General features: G+C 34.0%; 1 protein-coding gene across 5 annotated transcripts; it reads left to right on the top strand.

The window, feature by feature from the left end:
- The first annotated feature begins 708 nt into the window (after positions 1 to 708).
- Positions 709 to 17,376, top strand: LOC137637675 (uncharacterized). Of its 5 annotated transcripts, none has more exons than XM_068369829.1 (12): positions 709 to 780; positions 1,264 to 1,423; positions 3,974 to 4,146; positions 4,420 to 4,506; positions 6,911 to 6,929; positions 8,555 to 8,969; positions 9,099 to 9,248; positions 9,365 to 9,538; positions 11,033 to 11,156; positions 11,525 to 11,687; positions 13,568 to 13,718; positions 15,908 to 17,376. In XM_068369829.1, exons 1-12 carry the CDS (start codon positions 763 to 765, stop codon positions 16,074 to 16,076), a joined length of 1,803 nt encoding a protein of 600 aa, XP_068225930.1. In that variant the 5' UTR covers positions 709 to 762; the 3' UTR covers positions 16,077 to 17,376. The 5 variants fall into 5 exon arrangements, with proteins under 5 accessions (XP_068225930.1, XP_068225927.1, XP_068225929.1 ...); XM_068369826.1 differs by having other exon boundaries at positions 6,911 to 6,956; XM_068369828.1 differs by having other exon boundaries at positions 3,974 to 4,152.
- Positions 17,377 to 17,635: the final 259 nt, after the last annotated feature.

Here is a 17,635-nt window from a genome sequence, read left to right as displayed (position 1 = left end):
CTTTTGTCGTCTGTTATGCGGTCCATATGGCGTTGTTGATGGTATTGGTGTTGTTGTTGTTGTTTTTCTTGATGCTGTTTTCTTCCTCTTCTTCTTTCACCAGTTTCGCTGAATACTATTAAACGACTTAAATTCTTATAAATGCTAAAAGCGGATACGTAATTCATTTTTACATATATGAACATGGCAGAAAAATTTGTACGAATTTCGAAATTGAGAAAGTGAAAAAATTAGCGGTCAAATCTTGGAAATCATTTTGATCTTTGCGTAACAATTTGTCTTGAGCTTTTGTATTGCAGTTTGCATGAAATTCATGTGACCCAGTGTAACTTAATTAGTTTTAAATCTAACTTCCGTCACAGTCAAATAGTTTACGCAAATTAGACGGAACATTTATATATATATATATATATATATATATATATATATATATATATATATATATATATATATACATAAATATATATAAATATCTATATATATCCATATATGTACAGTATATATATATATATATATATATATATATATATATATATATATATATATATATATATAATCTATATATACATATATACATATATATATATATATATATATATATATATATATATATATATATATATATATATATATATATATATATATATATACATATGAGTTTAGGAGAGCTAAGATATATATAAAAAACATTAATGTTTTTCTTTTCCCCAGATAATGTGTTAAATTGTTGCCACCTATCCTTTGAACAACATCGGGAGAAAGATGGCTGCTAAGGAAAGGGTACGTTATTTTTCAACTGTGTCTTTTGAATAATTAATCGTTCGCACATTCCCTTATCAGACATTATTTTGCATCTAAATCATCTCATGCAAAACGCAATTATTGTTTATTTCAATTATATATATATATATATATATATATATATATATATATATATATATATATATATATATATATATATACATATATATATGTATATATATTTTATTAAAAATAATATACTATATGTATATATAATATATAACATACAATATATATACATATATATATGTATAAATATGTATGTATGTATATATATATATATATATATGTATAAATATGTATGTATGTATATATATATATATATATATATATATATATATATATATATATATTGTATATTATATATAATATAATATACATACATACTATATAAATATATATATATAATATATATATATATCCAACAAAGTTCAATGTATTAAATCTAGAATCACTTTTCAGATGTTGGTGTTGCTGACGGTACTACTGGCACTTTCAGTGCCAAGGGCCACGACTAGTGACTCCGATACCCATAGTGACATGGAGGAAAGTGCCAGTGACCCCCAAACAACCAGTGTCCTCTCCCCTGCTGAGGAACTCCTTGAAGCTGCCAGAAGAGCAGGTCAGTAAAAAAAAAAAAAAGTGTGAGAGCAAATAAGTGTCATGATGTGTTGATCCTAAAAGTTCTTGAAGGTTTAGAGTATCTTATTTTAGAAAGGTATTTTATGTTTTAGATGAATACAAAGTTTGTGCGTTCTTTAGATTTTAGAGGAAAATATTATGAATAATCATTGTTTTTTAATATTGGTTCATAGGTGATGCATAGGAGCAAAACTATGTCAACTTCTCACAGATTTAAATAGAAATCTTAAGACAAAAATCTAAAGTTAAATGACCCTATTAACTAAAAACGATTTAAAATCCAGGTAACGACTCCACACTACAGTAGATTAATTTATGAAAGAAACATTACCAAAAGAGGAATAGTCGAAGAGGTATCATTCATCCCATGACGAGTCCACACAACAGTAGATTAATTCATGAAAGAAACATTACCAAAAGACGAGGAATAGTCGGATGGGTATCATTCATCCCATGACAAGTCCACACAACAGTAGATTAATTTATGAAAGAAACATTACCAAAAGAGGAATAGTCGAAGAGATATCATTCATCCCATGAAGACTCCACACAACAATAGACCAATTTATGAAAGAAACATTACCAAAAGACGAGGAACAGTCGGAAGGATATCATTCATGCCATAAGTCAGGACTTACAATAAACCTATACGAATATTTGATAAGTGCCATTCAAGACACCACCTCTCAAATGATACATCCTGGCACCACCTTAACACCACCCCCCCCCCCCCTCCTAAGCCCAAGTAACCATACATAAGAGTCAATCCTCCAATGCATATAAGTGAAGGCCGATGCATTGCCTCGATTACCGAGAATATTAGCTTGGTCTTCATTTCTACAAATGCATTACTGACTATTTATGAGTTTTATATTCTGAATATTAATAAAACTGCCTTTCGCCATAGTTAAATGTTAATAAATACACATTATAGTCACCCTGGTTTCATATAAGATAGGCCTTTTTAGTTACTTAAGTATGACCCTTATTAACTTGGTTATACGTATGATTATAGTTTTTCGTTGATGGACTGCGATAGTAGACGAGTTTGCTTCTCTTATCATATTCACATATCGCTAAAATAGAATTTGGGCCGTATGGCCCTAGACTGGGACTGGAACCGGGGACAGGGGTACTATTTTGGGTGGGGGGTGAGGGGCTGCAGTTGCCCTGTGAATTTAAAGTGGTTGGACATCAAGATGGAAGAAAGAAAGCGAGAAAATAGATAAAAATAAAAGGATAGAGAATGAGTGGACCTAAGGTAAACGAAGGCACGCTCAAAACCCTAGACCCATTTTGAGAAAATAGAGCAAACAATTAATAATTTGTTTTGAAATAAACCGATAAACTAATTACTATGCAGATTGTTTAAGCACCTTTACATATTAACACATTCCTTCTCAATTACACATAACCATTAACAGTGGCAATGTTACGCAAATAACATGTTGCAAGTGCTTGAATACAGGTCTTACTCTGCTGGGTAGAAAAGGCTTAACTCACTGAGGCATGTGACATTTCATAATGACAGAAATCTAAATTTATCTACGGTGAAAGACCTCGCTAGAGAGAACATATGCTATTATAAAACTGTTACAGTTATTATACTCTAATCTATTCGGCTCTTGAAAAGTTGAAGTACATATATGTAACTGTGCACTCATGCTGTTTTAAATAAACTGAATTAAAACAGCATATAAAAAATATCTTAATTACCTTCTTTGGAAATATATTACCTTGTTTACCATCGAATAGAATTTACAAGATAAGTATTTCATACGATTATTACTTATTAAGTCCGTGGAATTAGGAACACAAGACTCAGTGTTGTGGAGAAAAAGTCAAGAGATGGGACAGCAGGATGGAAGGAAAGAAGTTCGAGTACGAAATTGTTACTCTGAAATTCCGATAAATTTAGATTACGTAGCAATTCAGGAGTAAGAAGATTTGAGCCATATGGACGGCACTGGGAAGACCATTCAGAGCAGAGACGCATCTGGGACAAAAATGTCGAAATGGGACGTTCTTAAAACCACAAGGGATGCCTAGAGTATGCTGTTCGAGGAGCATTGACGGTCCTTCCCCTTACCTCTCTACAGGGTCTTATCTACATTACATATTTTGAGGGCATAAAATTAAAATAAGATCTTTAACCATTTGTTTTTTACATTTTCGTTATTTACAAATAACTTTTCACTTGAGTTCCTTTAAGAAATTAACTATGGCTTACTATTCTCATCATATATAAAGCTAAATCAGTATAGTTTGAGATGTTCCTGTTCTTACAAACAACCTTTACTACGAAAGACAATACTCAAATTAATGTCAATAGAATGTATTCTATAGACCTTGGCTCAAATAGTTGTTGGTGGACCTAAAAAGCTTTGAAAAGAAACTAGAATTTATTGTTTCAAACCTTAATATCAATAAAAGTGGTTAGCAAATACAGCCACAGAACACGTGTTGTCAAACGTAATAAAAAAAATCACGCAATAAAGACAAACTGAAAATTCTTCCCTTTTTTCCCCAGGATACAACCTAACGCTGGAACGATTAGAGGAAGCCGCCGCTGCTACTGACGAAGAGGTGAACGAGATGATGCCCCTGCCTGTAGCAGAGGCCTTCATAGGGCATCGCCGACGGGACAATGTGGACCTCATCCGAGAGCAGATGATTGGCATGATATTCACGGGAACGCCACAGGTTTTGGTCAGTCTGTTGATGCTTATATCCAAGTCATGCAAAGGAGTGTTATGTCAAGTCTCAAAATCCAAAATGAAAATGTTCAAACGGAATATTATGGTCTAAATTCAATCATTCTCTCCTTCCTTTAGATAGAAAGTCATGGCTTAGATACAGAAGTACTGCTCAAAATATGATAAAAACATTAGGGAATTAAATACTTGATAACTAATATTTCGATTGTGCCTGTAATCGTCAGACTATGTCTGACATGATTTAATGTCTTCCACACAGGGACCAAGACATAGACGCCCTCCCCCACCCCCGCCAAGACAGAGACCGAGGCCTCGAATTCCATATAATCCTACTGGAAGGTTAAGCGTAAGTAATGGTTCTTACACCACGAAAAAGTAATGGTTTTTATACCACCAAAAAGTAATGGTTTTTACCCACACACACAAAAAAAATATCTTCCACAAACAAAAAGTAATGAATCTTACACCACCAAAAAGTAATGGCCCTTATACTACCATAAAGTAATGGATTTACACAACCAAAGAGTAATGGTTCTTAAACCACCAAAAAGTAATGGTTCTTACACCACCAGAAAGTATATTCTCACATTACCATAAAGGAATAGTTCTTCCACAACTAAAAAGTAATGGTCCTTACACCACCAAAAAGTAAGGGTTCTTACACCACCAAAAAGTAAGGGTTCTTACACCACCAAAAAGTAAGGGTTCTTACACCACCAAAAAGTAAGGGTCCTTACACCACCAAAAAGTAAGGGTTCTTACACCACCAAAAAGTAAGGGTTCTTACACCACCAATAAGTAAGGGTTCTTACACCACCAATAAGTAAGGGTTCTTACACCACCAAAAAGTAAAGGTTCTTACACCACCCAAAAGTAATAGTCATTACACCACCAAAAAATATGTTCTTACTGTACATCACCATAAAGGAATAATTCTTCCACAACCACAAAGTAATAGTTCTTACACCACCAAAAAGATTCTGTTCTTGCATCACCAAAAAGTAGTAGTCTTACACCACTGAAAAATAATGGGTCCTACACTACTCTAAGCCTTATTGATTCAAATGTAATTCTAATTACGGATTAGTTATCAGTTAGGAATTAGCAACGAACTAGTTATGCCCGATACATCTATGACAGACGTATAATACCTAATCCTGAATGTTCCTTGTTCATTTAGTTTACAAAAGCCATTTACCATCAGTATAAGACATGTAATAGATTACTGTCTTCTTGCACACGGTTCTGGAGACCGAATTCATGTATATACTATACTGTTTGATCAATACCGAAACTAGCTCCCCACCCAAGGTTGACCCAGAGGTAACCAGGCAATAGTTACTGGTGACCCAGCAGGTAGATCTACAGAAACCTTAAACCCAAATATAAAGCGACAAAATGGAGGTTTCCTACACAGTAATCAAAACCTTTAAGAGTTCAAATGCTGTACCGTTAAGTTTCTGAAACAACAAAACTCAACCCATAATACCTTGAATGCAGTAAAAGACAGTAATTACAAAGAGAATTTTAATTTCACCAAGTGTCCCATTATGTGTTACTCGTCTTCATATGTACACTACTTGAAATCATAAAACAAACATTTCAAGAAGCAATGGCAAAACTGTTAAAAAGCCAAAACATGAAAAGGAGATGTTGAGAACTTGCATATCTGGTCAAACAAAAAAGGAGCCAAAGGAAATAATGGCGAAGAATCTTAGTATTACAGAGAAAGAATTCAATGCATCTGTAATAATTCTCATAAAAAACAAACAATTGTCTGATTAAATGTCCTCATTTTTATTATCCACTAAAATTCAATTTATACCTAATATCAATATTTTACTGTATTAGGGAAAAAACTACTTTGAGAGATGTGAAGATGTCGATTGAAAATTTTCATAATTTTTTTGCTTCTCATGAACTTTAACTCATTTTTTGAAGAATCTATTTGAAATCAGGATATAAACAATTGATATTGACGTAAGTATTGCCCTGTTTATACATTCTTATATTAACTTATATACTGTACTTGTGAATACTGTCTAAAATATTAAATTCTAAAATTATTACAAAATATTACACATAGGATGAACTTTCATTCATTGATTAATGTCCCTTATATGCTTGGCATTGCAGTTTCCTGATTCACGTGTGAATTTATTGCTAACATAAAGAATAACAAGAGAACTTATATAACAATATATACTCGAATGGAGTTTCACACCTACAAGGACATAAATACACAAATTAGCTCTTTTAAATTAATAAATAAAAATAAGTAATATATATAGGAATTTATGAAGTAATGTTTCAGAGCTTAATCAATAATCTTTATATATATATATATATATATATATATATATATATATATATATATATATATATATATATATATATATCAATAATCTTTATATATATATATATATATATATATATATATATATATATATATATATATATCTACATATATATATATATATATATATATATATATATATATATATACATATATATCTACATATATATATATATATACATATATATCTACATATATATATATATATATATATATATATATATATATATATATATATAGCCATATATATAATATATATACATACTGTATATATAAATATATAAATATATACATATAAATAAATATATAAATATATATATATATATATATATATATATATATATATATATATATATATATATATATATAAAACATCATTTCTATGCATTTTCAGGTTCAGTATAACCCCCAAGGTGAGGACAGCATCCAGCACACTAGAAGTAGGTGTAGTAGATTAACTATTAAGGTATTTTAATAACACACATAAACATGCATACATATACATACATACAAAAACCATAATTTTACCCATACAAGGTTTTGTAAAGAGTATTCTTTCAAGAAAATATTAAAAGTTCGGTTCTCTGTCTCTCTATATCGCCTTTACTTCGATTATGATCCAAAGTTTTAAGTTTGGCATTTACTCAAGAAGGGAATCGAATTTTCCCATAAACATGATTATCTAAAGTAGAAAATATTTAGGAAAGAATATTAAAGATGAATACAAATTCCATAACTTTCATAATTTCTATAATTTGAAGAAAAATATTACTTCACCCAAACTTTGAATTCAATAAATTAATAAATATTTGCTTATCTAAACATTCAAAATCAGCAAAAATTTTTAGATATAATCATAAAAAATTAAATGCAATATGAAAAACTGCTAAATGACATACTTATCTAATATCTTATAATCAAATAAGAATTAAACAACTAAATATTTTCACAATAGATATCAAGGTACAATGAATAAATTATTACGGCCATAGGCCTTCTAGTATTATTCCCACTGAATATCCATTTTTTTTAAAAACATTTTTGATGCAGAACCTACAGACCTTCATGTTGAGCTCTCTGCCCATGAAAGACAGGAGGATTACAATGATTGAAAACTCTTTAATCAAAATAAAACATTACATAAATTCTATAAAATATTAATTTCATAGTAGAGCCATATGTCTTTAAATACATTTTATTATCGCGGAATAAAGACAATCCATAGTAAAACCATGTGTCTTTAAATACATTTCATTATCGCGAAACAAAGGCAAGAGACAGGCTATAACCGAAAAAGACCGCCCAATCCACATTTAAAACAGAAATTATCGAAACACAAAATGATTTTGGAAAGAAGCACACTAATATATACAGCACACCTATTTGGAATCACACAGTAATTCACACAAATACTTATACTTTTTATAATTTACACAGTACAGACTTTTGTTAATATGTTTGGTATGTAGAAATAGTATGTGTATGTCTGTCTGTCTGTAATTATATCATGTCCTGTTGTAAGGTGAAGGTTAAATCAATGTTATGTTCACTAAAAATAAATGTAAATTATTATAAATATGAGAAATTAACTGAACATTGTTGGATATATTGGTGTTGAAAGGTTTGTGGTAACAATGTTAAATGTATCTAGATAAATAGTGAAGAATGGAAGCAAACTCATCCTAGAAGCTAAACCATAGTTCCGTTGAATTACATCGAGGTAAATATCACTTCAAATGCAGGATCCAAAGAACTCTGGAGCCTGTTCAAATAACAGATATTCTCTGCCTTTAACAGTTGCTTTCAACTTGAAGTCATGTGCTATAGAGCATAGTGTGCTTTTGCTTTCGTTCATAAATAGCGCTTTGCTTTAAAATAACAAAAATAATTGTAGTGACTGTTCCTTTTAATTATAAAATATGCATGGGGAATGATTTGTGCTCTGACTGGTCTTGAGAACTTGCAGTGAACTTTCCATTGACATGCCCATCCATTTAAGCTTACCAGCAGCGTCACTGACCCACTCCCTGATTTACAGAGGTCCCAGCGCCAGATAACATTCTGAAACCATTGCCCTTCGTACCCGGTCCTACCATGGTCAAGTTCCCCACCATTCCTAAGCCGCCACCAAATCGGCAGGCTCCAGTACCTCGCCCCAGGCCCAGGCCGACACATCCAGAAAATTTCGGAAATGCCGTTGGACCAGACTTTGGGCCAGTTTCATTCAGTCACGTCAACAGTAATTCTGGTGGATTTAACAGCAACTTCGACAATGATTTCAAGAACTTCGGGTCTACTAAAGATGAATTTGCGCCGCCCAAGCCACCTGCCAGGTTTCCAGCAAGGCCACCACCATCCCATCAAGGAAGACCCACAGGTGGATTTTCTAGTAGTGATGGAGGATGTGTCAAGTACACTGAAGATATCTGCCTTGACTCCATTGAATATCCTCAGTAAGTCATTATGCATCAGTACAATAATTTTCGAAGTATAAAATTACTGTATAATATTTATCATCAACTGCGGTTTTCTCACATTCACACAAAAACGTAACATTTTCCTTTTTTTTTTTTAAATTTCAGTGAGGCCATTCTGTCATCCTTGATCCGAGACCCTTCGCGATCTGATACTATGATTGCTGAAGTTAGATCACAGAGTGCAGATGACCTTGTGGATGGGGTTTCTTCTAGTCAAGAGTCGAAGTATGATTACCAACACTATTTTGGAAACAGGTAAGTGAAATAACCTTCTTCATGAAGAATTGATGTTGACCATGCAGTTTTTAAAGCTACCATTGGCCTTCATGATTTTGATGACGAGAACACTAAGAACAATTTTTCATTTACAGGAGAGCAGGCACCGAGAATCATGTGCACAGGGACTTCGCTCGTGATGGAGGTTACTTGTGCCCTTCAGAAGTAAAATACGCTCGCCCCAAAAGAGCCAGGAATTCCAAGGGACGCTGGAAGTACATCGTGAATCTAGATAAATATTCACAAACCATACGAATGGAAAAGTGCATGTGAGTAAGAACATGAAAAAGCATTAATTTTCTGAGTTTTCTATAAGGCCTCTCATGAGCAACGGAGGCACGGACAGGACAATGTCCTAAACATCGACCTTATTAGCATATGATCACTGCTAAGTCCCTTCCTCACCAGAGCTAGGACTAAGGATGGCCAAGCAATGGTAGCTGATGACTCACCAGGTAGACCTTTAGCCACCCCCCAAAACCCTCATCACTAGCACACAGGGACGGTGAGATTAATCACATTATAGAAACTATCAACTTACGAGACAGGGAAGTTTCCAACTGACTATTCAATTAAAGGAACAAGCAACACCGGCCCATGATGAAAAATGAAATTGGTTTCAGAGAAGAGATGAAAACAAGGCCTATGTCCAAAAAACAAAGACTGGTTTGAAGGAAATTGAATTTGTCAGGAACAGAATTTTTCAATATATGAAACATTATGAATCTTATACTTGACTCTCTTGTAGCTCATGCCACTCCTTTTGGTGATCCTTTCTTTTTAATGTGTGGAAAACTCTTTTAACATAGGTTAACATCTTTACCTATGTAGAGGAAATTATCTTACCATAAAACCTGTTTCTTTATTTACTTTATTTCAAATGCAGGTGAAGGTCAGTTCCTCAATATTACCAATTTCTCCAATATTTATTTTTTATTTCAGATGTATTTATTTAATATCTATGTTGCTAATGTAATAGTACATTATTGCTGCATCTCACTAATTAGGTTAGTATGTTCAACAGCATACAAAGGAACAAGTCACTCCATCACTACAGTAATGTCTCACAATACGAAATTAATTCATTCCGGAGTGGCTTTCGTAAAGTGATTTTTCCGTGTTGTGAGTCACATTTCACATGTAAATAGCCTAATTCGTTCCAAACCCTACAAAACACCACATTAAATCTTATAATTAAGCTACAGTATAATCACAATGAAATACTGTACAGATAAATACATTTGAACCATTCAATATACCTAAACTAACTGTTAATACCTGTAAATTAAGTTATTACAACATATTGTAACAATAAATGGAATATAATACAATACATACAGTATAATTCTGTACATATACAAAATATACAGTACACTGTACCATTTGTACTGTACTATTATAGTTACCCGTTATAGATTACAGCTACATTTTCTATTGTCTAAACCTATTTTCTTCAACTCATTTTATTGGGTGACTATTTTATTCTCGGCCTGGCTGGTAAATCTCTTTTCTTAAAATGAAACATTTATCGCAAAGCGAGTCATAAAAATATTAGCATCTCGTTTCACAGATTGAAAATTTTGTAAGCAGATTCTTTCGTGAAGGTAGGTATGACTGTATTTAATTGCAGGTTTTTAATTTTCTTCCAATTAAAAGTAGCTATAAATTAGACAAGTCACAAGTGTGTTGATATTCACTGGCAAGACACACCAGCCTAATGATGTACTGAAATGTTAATACTTTTCCCTTCTTTCACGGCGTAGGAAACCAGGTGGCGCTTGCAGCTACGTGTCTCATCATTATAGAGCAACCTGTAACCAAGTTCACAACTATCACCGTCTTTTGTCGTGGGAGGATGGTCGGGGTCTGCACATGGACATTTTCAAGGTAACTTGCCGCTTTAATCTACTCCGTGGTTGATTCAGCAGTAATGACTTTATACTGATGATAATTCTGAGGGCGGCTTGTATTTTAGAGAATTTCTAAGCTTCCTTCATTCGTAGATTGGGAAATAGACGAATGGAACTAAAATACAATAAGCTTAATTCATTTATACAGATTATTTTATTAAATACTCAAAACTGAACAATAAAAGTTTTAGACAATTCTAAACCTTATAATTAATTTCATACAACAATGTGTTTTGGCAACAGGATTAATTTCCTAAACAAATGTATATGTTAGTCATACTGTATTACAACACACATACTGCGCCTTGGTGAACCTCGTTATTCATCAGTAACTTTTCATTCCAGGTACCTAGCTGCTGTTCCTGCCATATCCAAGGCTATGCCTATGTGTTCCCTCCGCTCAATCGGCGGCAACATACTGCTGGGTCAGTACAGGTCTCACAGACAGTGCCAGCGCCCCAACCTGACCCTAACGACCTAGCACCAGGTAGTGACTCTTCAGAACAAGGTCAGTGACTCGTGACGACATGTGACTGGTTACACGTGCTCTTCATTTTGAAAATCTGTTGGTATTAATCGTGACTTTTTTTGCACTGTCTTTAGTTTCCTTTTTTCATCATGTTCTAGTTGCTTGTGTAGACGGTTCCTTGAAACACCTGGTGTATGTTATCAGAATTTTCTTTATGATGGTAATCTATATTTTATATTTTTATCAAAAATACTTCCTTAAGTGTGATTAATGCGAGTGGTGAGTACACAATATATATGCTACATACATAATATATACCATATATATTCTACATACTGTATATGCTGACATATGCCACTATTACGTGCCACATTCATCATTATCTCTACTCACACAGAACATATTTAATTACCTGTAGAAGGTTAAACGGTAGAAAATATGCAAAAAACAACATGGAAAAATCCTTATACATGTCCAAAAAATGATGAGAAACTAGCAACAACATATGTAAGACTTGTTCTACAGTTTTGTAGTTGAAAGAAAAAACTGTAAATGGCCACCGAGACAGTGGCATCTCAACTGAGTATGGATGCTTAAATTGCATATTAAATAACATGCACTAACTTGAAGAGATGCTATCATTAAAGATGACAGTGGGTGTTTCCTATTGAAATGAAACATGGGGAAGACTGTTAAATAGAATTCCAACTGAGTTTTCTAAATCACTGCCCCTTGTAGCAGTTCTGTCCAAGAGGAAGATCAAAGTGTACTACCGTCACCCATATGTGATACAGTAACAGTATTCTTGGAATGACGGAACAAAAAGCCTGAATTATGCAGCCCTTACAATAACATACATCTCTGGATTTTCAATAAAGTATTTTTCAAGTGCTGTAAAAAAACTTCGGATTCGACGTAAGTACTGTATGAGCATGTCGATAAAGATTCACCATTCGTTCCCTTAAAAAAATTAGTGACAGTAACTATAACATCCCCAAGAATTACTATACTTTAGAACAAATATGTTTTCACAGTCAAATCTGAGCCTAGGATCTAAATCTCTTGGTGCATCTGTCTAAAATATTCTCTAGCTGTTAGTTCACTATTCCTTCCCTTAAAAAAATTGGTTACAGTAACTATAGGATAAATTTTATCTTTCTTGTCGTTTATTAAATGACTGGTATCATCACGGAACATCTTTTATAGTTTTACGGCAATATGGTGTTCATCCATTCCTGCAACTGATGTTTCTATTTCTTGTGACGTTTGCTTATCCAAAACACCACTTTACTTCTTTGCTTTCTTAATCTCTTCCCTTCATCTCGATAAAGATTCACCATTCCTTCCCTTAAAAAAAAAATTAGGTTACAGTATCTATAACTTCCCCAAGAATTACTATACTTTAGAATAAATTTGTTTTCACAGTAAAATCTGAGCCACGGGTCTAAATCTCTTGGTGCATCTGTCTAAAATATTCTCTGGCTGTCAGTGCTACTTAGCAAAAGAATTTTTTTTTCTAAATTCGGAAATTGATAACAGGCCTTTGAGAAACTATTGGATTATTTCCATTATCAAGTATTAAAATTTCCTGCACTTCTCGGTGTTTGGCTGTTTGTTTACAAATAGGAGAGTTGCTTTTATTTTTCTAAGTGGATATATCTATTTCCTGGACACTGCCGATGCTCTATGTATAATTAAAAGTGGTTTTTAGACTTACGAACTGACAACAGACTTATGAATGACTTGAGACATGGAGAATAGTTTACAATTAAGTTCAAGGATATCTTAGTAATAATGAAACTTGGGCCTCACTTTGTAGTCTTCTGGTCTTCAAAATTATGCATACAGTATTCCTGAAAAGTTACTTTATTCTTGAATTAAAAGTAGTATTTGATATGTACCCATTTTATTTTCTTTAGCATACAGTCCAGTCAACTACCCTAACATACCTGTAAATTCGCAAACGCCTCGCCGTCGGAGGCCTATATCACCCTCAAGAACGGCTATACGTAAATCTGGTACAAGACTTGACAGCAATTACAGAAATGCGACAGCACACAGCATAAACAGGTGAGAAATTCAAATATCATTTCCAGTAAATCATATTAAGAGTGCATAAGGGTTGCCTGAAAATCAGGGTGGAAGAAACTTTATACTTGTTTAATCAAAAACATTCACTTGTCTTGGATGATGTCGTAGCCTCAGACTGTACTATAGTCTTCCACTTGAAAACCCTATCCTGTAAAATTTCTCCCTATCTTTTTGAGGAGCCAACAGAGGCTGAGAGGGCAAAACAACCATTAGAATTGTCTCAACGTATCCCTGCATGTCATAAGAGGCGACTAAAAGGGGTGGGACGAGGGGATTAGGAATCCCCTCTCTTCCTGAGAGATATCGAAGAAGAATAGGAGTTGGGGGGAGAGCGACTGCTTCCCGCATTCTAGTTTTGGGGTGTTTGAATGTGCGTGGATGTAGTATGATAGAGTAAAAGATGTGAGATTGGAAGTATGTTTTGGAATAAGAGGATGGATGTAAAGGCCTTGTGTAAGGCAAAGATAACTAGGAAGGGTGAAGTAATGTTTGGTGAAGTGACAGGTGGAGTGATTGGGATAGAAAGGGGAAGCACGAGTATGTATGTGACTTTGCTGTAAAGTAGGTAAAGTAGTGAAATGGAAGGGGGAGGTGACATTTTGGTTAATGTGGGTAAGTGTTAGGTTAGGTAGGAAATTTTGGACTTTTGTTAGCGCATATGGGCCGGGTTGTGAGAAAAATGAAGAGCGGAATGGATTTTGGAATGAGTTAACTAGGTGTGTAAAAGGACTGAGTAGAATAAATTATGTAGTTGCGTTGGGTGATTTAAAGGCCAGAGTGGGTGCTGGAGAGGCAGAAGGTCTCACTGGGAAGTATGGCATATCCGGTTAAAATGAGAGCTGTGAGATACTGCCAGATCAAGAGCTGGTGATAAACAATGATTTTTCCAAGACGAGAGCCTTCTTGAGGTGAACAAGAAGGGAGGGTGGAGCTGGATGGAATGTCATGTTACTTGTGGAAGTACATCAGTTTAAGAACTTGTGTTCTTTTGTTGCTACAAATGATAACAGTGGAGGCAGATGTACATTAGAAGGTGAATGAAGGATTCAAAGTGTTGGGGGCAGTGACGGGAGTGGTAAAATACAGGGGGTTGGAGATGAATGTAAAAAGAGTTCTATGATAAAGTGATTGTACGAACTGTGATGTATGGATCAAAATTGAGGGGAATGAAAGTGGTGGAGAGACATAAATTGAATGTGTTTGAGATGAAGTGACTGAGGAGTATGGCTAGTGTATCTAGACTGGAAGGTTAGGAATCAAATAGTAAGAGTGAGAACGAGTGTGAGGAATGAATTAGCAGCTAGGTTTGATATGAAGGTGTTATGGTGGTTTGGCTACATAAAGACGGTTGTTTGCTGAAGGTAATGAAGGTAACATATGATGGGAGAAGTGTAAGAGGAAGGCCAAGGTTTGCGTGGATGGATGGATTGAAGAAAATCATAGGTGACAGGAAGATAGATGTGAGAGAGGCAAAAGAATATGCTAAAAATAGAAATGAATATCAAGCGATTGTGACAGTTCTGATGGGCCATGCTGCTACCTCAGGTTGCCTTGGTAACTGCCAAAGTAAAGGCAGTAGGGGATTCAGCATATGAAGCTTCATTTGTGGTGGAAGATGTGGGAGGGTGGACTGTGGCACCCTAGCAATACCAACCAAACTGAGAGAAGTCCCTCGTCAGGCAAGGGAAAACAAGGATAAAAAATCCCCTTTTGTTTCTTTTTGAGTGTTGACTACTTTCCCAAATTAGAAGTGCTATGGTGGATAGAGAGATAGATCTTTTTAAGGAATGTGTTGGGCAAGATTGATAGAAGAGCCTAGGATATACAGTACATAGCCATGTTCACATTATACCAATATTTTTAATCTTTACAGTATTTGAAAACATAATGTACTGTAAATTTGAAAATGTAGGAATAAAGTAATATAGATTAACTGTCTTCCTTCTTGCATAACACCCAACTAAACTGTAATGGTGAAAAGCTCATAATTCTACTTCAAAAACTATTGTATTTTGATTCCTGTACATTTCTGGTGATGAAATTCCCTGACCAAAATAATTTTTCCAACTTTTAATATCAGTATTTATACAGTAATGTTTAATTTTATATACTTGCAGAAATATGTCTGGAAATTTCTGACAAAAATTTCTTTTCATTTTGATCAACAGATCCGACCTGGTGGCATTATCCGAGGAAACGGAATTCGCCGATTTTGATCACACCAGGCCAGTCAATCGGAACCCTCTTGTGAACGAAGAAGATCGTGTCAACTATGGATACCACCCCATCATTGACTTCTTCAACCCCTACTCCTTTGAGAACCAGAGACAGAGATAGATATAGAGTTGTAGACATAGAATCAACATTTACATCTTCCGTCTTTCATTGCGTTGCTTTTAACAAACTACCCCCATTCAATCCGTTAAATTTCTCATTCTAGGATTGTTTCATCAATAACTTCATTTAAATCGCATCGCATTGGTTTCCGTATCAAAATCCTTTAGCTTCAATAATTTCATGGATGTGAAAATGAAGGTCTTTGATGGAGGGACCTACATTAAAGGTGGCACTTGCTATGTACCAGAACTTTTTTAGCTCTGAGCCATAGGTGATACAGGCTCTCTAGCATTTAGTCCAACTCTGGTGAATAATTACAATTATAGACATATATGTGTGTGTGCATATGTATGTTCCAGTTGCTAGATCCTCAATAGGGATTCAGAGAGGCCTCATTTTTATATGCTGTAGTATTTTGATTATTATTACGATCATTTTATTAACTGAATATTATGGTAGCCCTCAAAAAAGTTGGAAGAAATTTCATGAAAATTCACACTGTTTACACCTTGGAAACTTGAAAGTTTCTTCTTCAGGAAGTTTATGGGAAAATTACTAGTTATATTTTACTTGTATTATTCACATCTACTGGTACATGAATGTTCTCAATAAGGTCACTTTGACGATATGCGCTGTAAATTCGATGTGAATGGTTTACTTATTTTATTACCTTATTTATTAACAGTTTTCCAAAGTTACTAGAATACATATATTTATATTTACTCATATGTACATACACATATATATGTATATACATACACTGTATGTGTATGTAAATATCGAATTGGTAGAGTCCTCGCAAGCATGTTTTCGACTAAGAGGCAGAGGTTCGAATCTTTGCCAAGCCAGATGATGTTACCATAAGTGAATTTCCAGTGAACATACATTCACAAAGGTAAAATGATATTAAAATGCCATTGAGGTTGATATTTACAGCCAAAAACAGCTTAACATGAGGTTTGACTGTACAGTATATATCACAGACTAGCAATTTTTCATATTTGATAAGTAAAGGTGAATTCCTCAAAGTGAGACAAGGTCAAGTCCATTGCAAGAAGCAGCCATGACGCTAACATAGATCTGTGGATGTTTGCTTCGTGAATAATTTCAAGTCGACAGAAACCTTGTCTTCGAGTTATTCACTTTTCGTTGCCACAGAAATCTGGAGACTTTGTTACTGCTTTTTCCCTGTTGCAAACGTTATCTTTCCAGTTTACCCAAGTTTGTATGCTTTGTTATTGACAAATAGTTTTGTTATTTATTGACTTCCATTTTGTTTGTAATATATATTTTTTCTTTACTTGTAGTTTTTATACCTTTAAATAATAGTGAAGAATGAGTCCATAACTGGCTCCAACTCCATGATGTACCCAGTGATAGATTAAGAGCAGATTAAATTGTGTTTCACCATATAATAATATACCTGACCAAAAGTTGATATTGCCCGAGGAATTTGTTAAGACGATAGAGAGGAAGTGTTTGACCGTAGAAGCCATATTCTTTGGATATTCTAATTACTAACTACACTACAACCCCATGTTGGAAAAGCAGAATGTTAT

Source organism: Palaemon carinicauda, unplaced genomic scaffold, assembly GCF_036898095.1.
Source record: "Palaemon carinicauda isolate YSFRI2023 unplaced genomic scaffold, ASM3689809v2 scaffold92, whole genome shotgun sequence".
In the NCBI taxonomy this organism is placed as follows: domain Eukaryota; kingdom Metazoa; phylum Arthropoda; class Malacostraca; order Decapoda; family Palaemonidae; genus Palaemon; species Palaemon carinicauda.
This window is presented reverse-complemented; position numbering and strand designations above follow the sequence as displayed.

Excerpts from the sequence above, each read along its gene's own strand:
- LOC137637675 (XM_068369825.1), top strand. Across the intron at positions 9,249-9,364 it reads CAACACTATTTTGGAAACAG|GAGAGCAGGCACCGAGAATC; the intron begins GTAAGTGAAATA and ends TTTCATTTACAG. Across the intron at positions 9,539-11,032 it reads ATACGAATGGAAAAGTGCAT|GAAACCAGGTGGCGCTTGCA; the intron begins GTGAGTAAGAAC and ends TTCACGGCGTAG.